This window comes from Vipera ursinii, assembly GCF_947247035.1.
Source record: "Vipera ursinii genome assembly, chromosome: 2".
Lineage (NCBI taxonomy): Eukaryota > Metazoa > Chordata > Lepidosauria > Squamata > Viperidae > Vipera > Vipera ursinii.
In genome coordinates this window covers 276,571,952-276,583,131 of record NC_139513.1, presented here as the reverse complement: position 1 = coordinate 276,583,131, position 11,180 = coordinate 276,571,952, and the positions used below count along the sequence as shown (strand labels likewise).

The 11,180-nt window shown below is 42.0% G+C and overlaps 1 protein-coding gene across 1 annotated transcript in view; it reads right to left on the bottom strand.

The window, feature by feature from the left end:
• CAPSL (calcyphosine like) overlaps nucleotides 1-11,180 on the bottom strand; it is a 20,269-nt gene continuing 9,089 nt past the window's right edge. The window contains exons 2-5 of the mRNA XM_083351622.1: nucleotides 9,251-9,387; nucleotides 6,222-6,399; nucleotides 1,291-1,500; nucleotides 1-116 (exon numbers count right to left, since the gene is read on the bottom strand). Of these exons, the coding sequence (XP_083207748.1) occupies nucleotides 15-116; nucleotides 1,291-1,500; nucleotides 6,222-6,399; nucleotides 9,251-9,387 (627 nt within the window). The 3' untranslated portion in view covers nucleotides 1-14. The remainder of the gene's footprint in view (nucleotides 117-1,290; nucleotides 1,501-6,221; nucleotides 6,400-9,250; nucleotides 9,388-11,180) is intronic.

Below are 11,180 nucleotides of genomic sequence, written 5' to 3'. Positions count from 1 at the left end.
GTCATTTTAGGATATCAGATTTTCCAAGCATTTTTCATCATCACAATGAAATAGACATCGGTATCTATTGAAGCACTGACACCAGCGTAATAGTTCATGAATTCCTCTGTGGTGACCTACAATAGAAAAGGTTGAAAAAGAAAAATAAAGTTTTCATTTAAATAAATGTGTAAACAATTATGTGCAAGAATTAAATTATACATTCTGTTCTACAGGGAGATTTTAATTCATATGTATTTACTTTTCACCCCTGTGAGTGCTACGTGTCTTCCTTAATGTCAGGGCCTTTATCAGAGACCTGGGAGTTTGAGAGTTCTGTACAGTATCTTAGCTGCTCTTAGCACTGCACTTTTCTGGACAGAGAGATCTAAAGTTGTTCCTAGGGTCTGTTGGAGCCAATTTCCCAGCTTAGGAGTCACAACCCCAAATGCTCCCACCGTCATTGGGAGTACTTTGGCCTTTATTTTCCATATCCTCTCCAATTTCTCCTTCAGACCCTGATACTTCTCCAGTTCCTCAAACTCCTTCATGATGTTGCTATTGTTTGGCATGCTACATCTGTTACCACCATATTCTTCTGGTCCTTTACTACTACAATGTCTGGTTGATTGTCTAGTACCTGCCTGTCTCTTCTGGATCTGGAAATCTCATCGGACCCTGATCTACTGCTAAGCTTGTAAGCCGCCCTGAGTCTTCGGAGAAGGGCGGGATATAAATGGAATTAAAATAAAAAATAAAATAAAAAAAAATAAAAAATCTTAAAACCTGCCGAGGTTTGCCAATGTACAAACTGCACAAGAAACATGAGGAACAATCCCATTGAAAGAAACAAGTGAAACGTGTTTTACTGGAATGCAAGTTCCACAGAGATCTGCCACATTAGATCTGACCGCATAATATACGAGCCCTCCCAACCCTCGCCCTCCCAACCCTCGCCCTCACATTTTAAATCCACAGAGTTTGGATTTAATTTCGCAATTCTGGAACAAAATTAAGCATTGTTAGAGATATAGAAACACGATTTGCATCATCTCAGTGAAATCTAAGACATATTTCATTTCCCTGTAGGAGTAAGTTGCATTCTAGGGCTTTGGGGAATGGAAAGAGGCAGAACTATGAGTATCAATACAGAGTGCACAACGCCGCCTTTCTATGTCCAGTGGCTGCACAAGAGGGGGACAAAGAGAGAAGATCTCTGTTGATAATTTCAGTAAGTCCCTTTAAAAAACAACAGAGCCTCTGACATGACTGACTTAGCTTAGCTTTGCTTTTAATCTCCTTCTCACTTACCTGCCCATCTTTATCATAGGGTGAATCAAAGTTGTCCAGGAAAGTCCTAAAAACTTGTTCTTCACTCCATTCTCCATTTTGGTACTTGGGATGATGTTTTACATTGTAGACTCCTTGCAGATCTTCAATGGTGATGACTCCATCCCCCGTCTTATCTAGCTTTCGAAAAGCTTGCATGATGACTTCTTTCCTTGCATTGGACATAGGAGGCTAAGAAAAAACACAAAGCAATATCGTTTTAAGGCCACTTTCTTCTCAGCCTTACCCTATTACAGTACTTTCTGTTTCATAATATCAAAAGTGGGTTTGGAGGATTATGTTTCCTGTTCTATTTTCAGAACATTAAACAAAAGATGTGAATATTGATTCTAGAAAGAAAGAAAGAAAGAAAGAAAGAAAGAAAGAAAGAAAGAAAGAAAGAAAGAAAGAAAGAAAGAAAGAAAGAAAGAAAAAAAGAAAGAGAGAGAGAGAGAGAGAGAGAGAGAAAGAAGAACAGTGCAGAAGAATAGTAGATGCAATTTAGAAAAATATGACACAATTAAATTAAAGCAGAGGAACCTATGTGCAGATCATTATTCATATCTGGACTAACTTCATACCTTCCAAAATGGTGCTTTGGGGCAGCTGGATTACTCCAGTTGTTTACTATAGTGTGCAGCATATTATTTGTAAGCCAAAGTGGAGGAAATACATCAGATGGAGCTATGCACTGGTCACTGATCACCTGTGAACTAGTGTTGTATTGCATAATCCGATGCATTTGGCTATCAAACTTTCTCCAGACATTTGCTATCATTTCATTTGTATTTGAAAAGAGCATCAAGCTTATATTCCACAGCCATCCGCTGGTTGCTCCTTGGGATTTGGCTACTCATGCTCACTTCTCTTCTGAGAACAGTGATTTTGAGTTGGAAGCCCAGCTGGCATCTGAATAATATTTGTGTGCCATTCACTTTAAGACTGAGGGCTGAAAGAAGATGGAAAGCAGAATGGATAGAGATATGGGGAGATATCCCCTTCATGGATTACTGCCTTGTTGTGGCGAAGGGGCTTGTGTAATTCAGTGAAGCTATGAGCTATGCCGTGCAGGGCCACCCAAGACGGACAGGTCATAGCAGAGAGTTCTGACAAAACGTGATGCACTGGAGAAGGAAATGGCAAACCACTCCAGTATCTTTGCCATGAAAACCCTATGGACAGTACCAAAAGGTAAAATGATATGACGCTGGAAGATGAGCCCCTCAGGTCGGAAGGAGTCCAATATGCTACTGGGGAAGAGCAGAGGGCTAGTACTAGTAGCACCAGAAAGAATGAAGCGACTGGGCCAAAGCTGAAAGGACGCTCAGCTGTGGATGTGTCTGGTGGTGAAAGGAAAGTCCGATGCTGTAAAGATTTTTTCTCCATAGGAACCTGGAATGTAAGATCCTTGAATCAAGGAAAGCTGGATGTGGTCAAACAAGAGATGACAAGACTGAACATCGACATCTTAGGTATCAGCGAACTAAAATGAACAGGAATGGGTGAATTTAATTCAGATGACCATCAGGTATACTACTGTGGGCAAGAATCCCTCAGAAGAAATGGAGTAGCCTTCATAGACAATAAAAGAGTAGGAAAAGCAATACTGGGATACAATCCCCAAAATGACAGAATGATCTCAGTTCTAATCCAAGGGAAACCATTCAATATCACAGTAGTCCAAGTCTATGCCCCAACCACCAGTGATGAAGAGGATGAAATTGACGGGTTCTATGAAGCCCTACAGCACCTTATAAAACTAACACCAAAAAATGATGTCCTTATCATCATGGGGGATTGGAATGCTAAAGTAGAAAGCCAAAAGATAACTGGAATAACAGGCAAGTTTGGCCTTGGAATACAAAATGAAGCAGGGCACAAGCTGATAGAATTTTGTCAAGAGAATACGATGGTCATAGCAAACACTCTTTTCCAACAACCGAAAGATGGCTCTACACATGGACATCACCAGACGGTCAACACAGAAATCAGATTGACTATGTCAATCTGACTATCTGCAGCCAAAGATGGAGAAGCTTTATACAGTCAGTAAAAACAAGACCAGGAGCTGACTGTGGCTCAGACCATGAGCTTCTCATTGCAAAGTTTAGGCTTAAACTGAAGAAAGTAGGGAAAAGCACTAGGCCACTCAGGTATGAATTAAATCATATCCCTGTTGAATATACAGTAGAGGTGACAATAGATTGAATGCAGAATTCCAGAGAATAGCTAGAAGAGATAAGAATGCTTTCTTAAATGAACAGTGCAAAGAAATAGAAGAAAACAATAGAATAAGGAGGACCAGAGATCTTTTCAAGAAAATTGGAGAGATGAAGGGAACGTTTCATGCAAAAATGGGCATGATAAAGGACCAAAATGGCAGGGACCTAACAGAGGCAGAAGAGATTAAGAAGAGGTGGCAAAATTACACAGAAGAACAATACAAGAATGAGCTTAACCTCCCTGAAAATCACAGTAAGGTGGCCATTGACCTCGAGCCAGACATCCTAGAATGTGAAGTGAAGTGGGCCTTAGAAAAGCTGAGCAACAACAAAGCTAGTGGAGGTGACAGTATTCCAGCTGAGCTATTCAAAATCTTAAAAGATGATGCAGTAAAAGTGCTACACTCAATTTGCCAGCAAATTTGGAAAACTCAACAGTGGCCACAGGATTGGAAAAGATCAGTTTACATTCCAATGCCAAAGAAAGGCAGTGCCAAAGAATGTTCAAACTATCTCACCATTGCACTCATTTCTCATGCTAGTAAAGTTATGCTTAAAATCCTACAAGCTAGACTCCAGCACTATGTGGATCGAGAACTACCAGAAGTACAGGCAGGATTTCGAAGAGGCAGAGGAACTAGAGATCAAATTGCCAACATACGCTGGATCATGGAGAAAGCTACAGAGTTCCAGAAAAACATCTACCGTATTTTTTGGACCATAAGACGCACCCAGTTTTTAGAGCAGGAAAACAAGAAAAAAAATTCTTTCTCCTTCTCTCTCTCTCCCCCCCTCTCTCTCTCTTTCTCTCCCTCCCTCTCCCATTGTCCCTTCCTTCCTTCCTTCCTTCCTTCCTTCCTTCCTTCCTTCCTTCCTTCCTTCCTTCCTTCCTTCCCTCCCTCTTTCTCCTTCCCTCTCTGCATTAGAGCAGTACTCGCGGAGGCAGCCCTGCAGCCCGGCTTTCTCTTGCAGAAAGCAAGCTGAAACGGAGTGAGGGAGATTGCCAGAAATGCGAATTGGCCGATCTCGCGCTCCTGCAAACTCCCTCGCTCGGTTTCAGCTTCCCTTGCTACAAGAGAAAGCAAGCTGAGTGTTCTTTAGAAGGCCAGATCCTGAAGCTAAAACTCAAATACTTTGGCCACCTGATGAGAAGGAAGGACTCACTGGAGAAGAGCCTAATGCTGGGAAAGATTGAGGGCAATAGAAGAAGGGGACGACAGAGAGTGAGGTGGCTGGATGGAGTCACTGAAGCTCCAGAAGATGGTAGAGGACAGGAAGGCCTGGAGGAACGTTGTCCATATGGTTGCGATGGGTCGGACACGACTTCGCAGCTAACAACAACAATGGAGGGATATAGGAAGAGTGTGTGCAGAATTGCAGAGGGGCTATAAGAGGACTTCTTTCGTTCGTTTTTTTAAATTTAAACTAATTTACATGGCTGTGCATCTCACAGACACAACTCCAGGCAGCAAACTGGGATTTCAAAAAAGATAAGTACAGCTTACAAGCTATAATATATAATATTTTACCCAGTGCCTCAGTCTGTTGTAGCTCATGGAATTGAAAGCCACACAGTGTATTGTTTGATGTTAAGGGCTCTTAAATGTCTTGTCTCTAACTTTCATATAATCAGGTACCTGATAGAAGCCTGGTATCTAAGTTTCTCTACACTATTGCAACCCATATGAGAGGCATATCAACCCGTGAATTAAAATCTTATTTAAGCACTGCTTCCTATCCATACTTTTTAATTTCAAATAAGTTGATTTCTTTTAAGCTGTTGTATACGCGTTAATTCCGCAGTGTATATTTGTCCTTCTTTTTCTTAGAATAATTTTTTTTAGCTGATAGGAAATGTGGGTGGAAACGGATTCACAACAGTGCTGATCTCCAATCAATTAGCATTGCACAAGGTAAATACCTGGATCGGATGTGCCCTGACTTCACTCTGCATGACCTTGACTCAAATGTGGAGAACTCATTTCCACTGTAATTAGCATTTCTTGGTATACTTCAGCCTGTGTGACGCACTAAGACTTCTGTACCCAGAAAGAGTGTCAGCATTCAACACTGACATTGAAATGATCCTGTTAGGGCATTGCCAGCAGCATCTATCAGGGATTTCCCCAAGTTATTTCTCCATACCAATAAACATGTTTGTCTAACAAATGCATTCTACTCAGGAGCTCATTCTACTTTATTGTAAAGTTATAACAGCATCTTGCAAGTCTGAATATATGTGTGTGTGTGTGTGTGTGTGTGTGTGTGTGTGTGTGTTTCTAGTATCTCCTGTACAGGGAGAATGAGGGAGGGTCCCTTCTGAGTTTTTTGCCCTGCCCACTATCCAGCTGCAGGCTATGCTGTCTCTTATCTGACCATCTCCTAGGCAGCATCTCTTCACCTGGTCTCCTAAAGCAGGGGTCACCAACCCCGGTCTGTGAACTGGTACTGGGCCGCAGCATGCCAGCAACCAGTCCGCACAAACAAGCAGAGCCCCATCTATGGGATGCAGGCAGCACACAAAACCATGCACTCTCCAGTCTGCAGAAAAAACTTTCTCCACAGAACCGGTCCCTGGTGACCAAAAGGTGGGGGACCTCTGTGCTAAGGTCTTTTCCCCATACCGTTATAGATTTGGACATAACATAGCATGTTAATGTAATATTTTTGTTGTTCTTGCTTAAAACTTACTCTTAATGTTAGGAGAAATTCATCAAAGTCAATTGTTCCATTCCCATCTTTATCAAATATTTTGAAAAGATTTGCGGCTTCCTCTTTCTCGATCAACACAGCATAATCGTGGAGCCCTTTCAGGAACTCTTTGAAATCAAGGGTCCTGCTATTGTTGTCATCCATGATGCGGAAAACCCTGAAGAAAAGAAGGTTGACTGTAAAGAAAAGAGTGACAAAGATCAAAGAGGAAGAGAAATGGGACAATGATATACAGATCTAGGAAAGTTGCATTTAAAGAAAACAAGAGCCTTGCTTCTGCGATACAGTCTAGCAAGACATTCAGCTGCATAGCAGCTCCTTATCTGACCTCCCTTGCAAATTTCACAATGGAAGTTCACAGCTTCAGGGGCTAACTATTGTGCTGTTTGAATGTTTGTTATTTTATACCAAATTTGAGCAACTCTTACATAACCAGGGCTTTTTTTGTCATAGAATGCCCAGAACGGAGTTCCGGCACCTTTTTTGGGATGGAACCTTGTAGGGTAGGGAAGGAGGGTTGTATGACGTGTGTGAGTTCCGGCACCTTTTTATTTTACAAAAAAAGCACTGTACATAACCAAACCGCATCTTTACCTGATATAAGATTGACGTTTATACTCTTAATCAAACAGGACGTATGTGCAGATATAGTAAACCTAGCTCAATCTTCACATCCTTGAATTGGGCCCAAAATAGCATTTGAACAGTTACGTGCACATGTATGAAAAACCTAGCTAGGAATTAATAAATTGAAAAATCAGTTAAAATAAGATTGACATAGCATGGACAAATGATACTTTTGGAGAATTCAGCCACATATGGATATAATGGCTTTTCCCTTGAAAGGTTAGATCAGCAATCCTGGCTATGAGTGTTTATATTAATGCCACCTTTATTTTTAATTTCCACATGCCCTTTGTTTGAACTACTTTTCACCACTATTGCTGAGGAGCTAACTGCGTTCTTTCTGGATAGAGACTGCTTGAGCAAATAATCTTTGAAATGGTAACATCTGATTTAGCTCACTAGTAAATGGGTCCATGAGAACATAAGCACTGCCCTTCTTGATTAGACTTCTAGCCCATTTAGTCTAGCAGTCTGAAGTCTCACAGTGACTTTCAGATCCAAACCTATGGAAGATACACTGAATTCCAATTGAGTACAATCCTTTATTTGCTTATACCTAATGGACAGAATCTTGCCAAACTAAAGCTATAATCCTCCACCCTAATGGCAGCCCTGAACCTCTCCTCTCCCCACCCCCACATGTAGCTTGGACTGCACAGTCTCTTAATTTGGGCTTTTCTCTGGAATGTACTACCTTCTCCCTAGGAAATCTCTGTGGTACCAAGACTCTCCGCCACTGCTTCTCCAGGTACATCACATTCCATCACAATGGCCAACCAATGGCTCAAGGAAGTGCACAAGTGTTCCAGAAAATGGTCTTCAGAAGCAGTCACCTTGCCAGCAAGGAGTCCCATGACTTCCATGAATTGGTCCAACGTTTATTTGAAGCCAGCTAAGCACCTCATCTCAGAGTAAAATGCAGCTGATGCAAAATGCAACAATTACTAACTGAGAAGGGTCATATGTCCCATGGTGGCACAGTGGTTAGATTGTAGTATTGCAGGCTAACTCTGTTCACATTGCCAGGAGTTCGGTGTCTTCCATCCTAACTGGCTCAAGGTTGACTTAATCTTTTATCCTTCCAAGGTTGGTAAAATAAGTCCCAGATTGTTGGGGACAATGTGCTGACTCTATAAAATGCTTAGAGAGGGCTGTAAAGCACTGTAAAGTGGTATATAAGTGCTATTGCTATTGCTATATGGAACAAGTTGTGCTTTTTATAAGAGGCACTTTGTTTTTCTTTGAAGAAGCTTCTTGGATGAGAAGCAAAATGACTTCAAGAAAAAACAAAATCTAGTCACCACTTGAAAAAGCACCTTTGGGTTAAATAGAGTTCAATACACAATCAGCACAAATTATTCTCAGAACTCACAATTCTGTCATTCTGAAACTTTTCAGAGTTTCCAGATAAAAACCATATCACGCAATTAACCTTCTTTGACCATAGAATTTTTTCCAAGTGATCTAGAGCAAGTGTCCCCAAGCCCTGTGCCACAGTCCACTATCGGGCCTTGGCCCACTATCAGGCTGCAGCCTGTTCGGAACAGGGCTGTGCAGATGGCAGGCGAGCATGTGCGCGCCTGTAAAGCTCCTCTCACACGAGTAGTGGCTGCTTACACTTGCATGTGCCTACTACTCACAAGGAACTATCCCTCTCCCCCCAACGGGCCACCAAGCCAGAAAGGGAGGGACCACTGGTCTAGAGACGTAATTGCATAATGTAGGATGATATATCTGGATAATCCCTAGATGGCAGCAAGGCTGTCATCTTGTGGTCATCTGGAATTTTCTATTCAGATATAATGAGTGGTAGCACTAGAATCCTTCCTTCCTTCCTTCCTTCCTTCCTTCCTTCCTTCCTTCCTTCCTTCCTTCCATCCTTCCTTCCTTCCTTCCTTCCTTCCTTCCTTCCTTCCTTCCTTCCTTCCTTCCTTCCTTCCCACCTCACCTCACCTCACCTCACCTCACCTCCTTTGGGTAAGTCAAATTCCTTCCTTCCTTCCTTCCTTCCTTCCTTCCTTCCTTCCTTCCTTCCTTCCTTCCTTCCTTCCTTCCTTCCTTCCTTCCTCCCTTCCCTTCCCTTCCCTTCCCTTCCCGGTCTTTTTATCTTTTTCTTAATTATGATATTTGAATATGTTAAAAATGTGCAAGAAAGGATGTGTAGGTTGGACATAAGAGTGTGAAAAAAAAGTCCAGCTAAAGAGCAGATCCTCACTCAGCCCCAGACAGAGTGGCTGGTTCACCGTCTTAAGTCCTCTGGGAGATTTGAAACAAAGCTGAAAAGAGGCTGAACTACTTAGTTTAGCTTTAAAGGGATGCAGGCTCCACCACCGTGTGTCTGGCCCTCTGGTTGTCACCACTTGGCTTCACCATCCATTTACCTGCCCAGGCCTTTGATGCCTGCTGAGCCCCTGGCCAGGCACTGAAGACGTAGCCTCTCGATTGGATCAGTGGTGTGGCTAAGGTTTTTCTTGGCTTGGAAGGCCATTTCCCTGTCATGTCGTGCAGTGCCAGGCATCTAGAGAAAAAGGAGGTCAGTTATCTTAACATGGAGCAAAGAATAAAAGGCTTGGAAGGGACACTGGAAATTTTCTCTAAAACCTCTTGCCGATGACAAATAGCTGTCCAGTCTCTTCTTGATAACCTTCTGAAGGGATATATATATATATATATATATATATATATATATATATATATATATATATATATATCCCTTATATATATACACATATATACATACACATACACACACACACACACACACACACACACACACACACACACACACACACACATATATATATATATATATATATATATATATATATATATATATATATATATATATATATATATATATATATATATATTCCGTCATCATCAGGCTGGTGGCTTTAGCTTCCTTCTTCTGGGAGAAGCATGTGGCTGTTTGTTCCTCTTTTTTAAACTGCCAGAGGGGGTGTGTTCTGTGGGTGGTGTGCTCTGATTGGGTGGGGGAGTAAGTGTGTTCTGATTGGGTGGGAGTGTGTTTTGAATGGTGGGTGTGTTCTGATTGGGTGGGGGGGTGTTCTGAGAGGATGGGCTGGTCTCAGCTGCCAGCCTTAGACCTGAGCTGGTGAGTTGTGCTGCTTTTGTTCGGCTTCGTGTTTGTGGTGGTGCCATGTTTTTATAGTGGGTGTCAGTTTGCTTATTGTGTGGTTTGGAGGGGTTTAAAGTGGCTGATGTTGCAGCTGTAGTTAGGTTTCTGTTTTGTGGTTGTGCCTCGTTATCATTGTGGGTTCGGATTTGCTTTTTGAATGGTTGTGTGGTGGTGATGTGATGTGGTGTTATCATGAGTTTGGGTCTATCGTTCTTGGTGGTTGGGACTCGTCTGTCAATCAAGGCGGGTTTCCAAATGGTTGGTAGGCGAGAGGTATCATCTCGTTTGTTTATGCTGTGGGGGCGTTTTTCTATCTCAATGACTTCTCTGATTATTCTGTTGTTAAAATGTTCAATTTTGGCGATAGTTTTGGTTTTTTTAAAATCAATTTCATGTCCCGTGGCTTCAAAGTGTTGGACCAGGGATGAAGTTTGTTCTCCTTTTCTGAGTGAGTTTTTGTGCTCTTCAATGCGTGCACTTATTCTTCTGTTGGTCTGTCCGATGTATGTGGTGGGGCAGGTGGTGCATGGGATTTCGTATACTCCTTGGTTTTCTAAGCCAATTATGTCCTTGGGGTTTCTTAGGATGGTGGATATTTTTCTGTCTGTGTAGAATGCTGTTTTGATGTTGTGTTTTTGGAGGACCTTACTGATTCTGTCTGTGGTCCCTTTTACGTATGGGAGGAGGGCTTTGCCATTTTTTTGTTCTCTGTCTTGGGTTTTTGTGGGTGTCTCTCTTCGGATTAAGTTGGTAATCGTGTTTCTTTGGAATCCATTGGCTGTTAGTACATTAGTGAGAGTGTGTAGTTCGGTTTTTTGGTGTTGTTCGTCAGCTAGTCTGTCTAAAGGATTTAATTTTGTCCTGTCTAAAGGATTTAATTTTGCAGTCACTCCCAAACACATTCCCACGGAAACCATTATATGCGGAGTCGAATCCAGCCTGACCAAAATTAACCCTGATGACGCCAACAAAATCAGACTCGAAGTGACCAACATCCTCTGCACCAGCAAACCACCCAAAAGCAACTTACCCAAAGAGGAACAGACAGCACTACTTAACCTAAAAAATGACACCAGCATAATCATTCTGCCAGCAGACAAAGGCAACGCCACGGTGGTAATGAACTCATCTGACTACCATACCAAATTATCCAGCCTACTCCGAGACTCCAC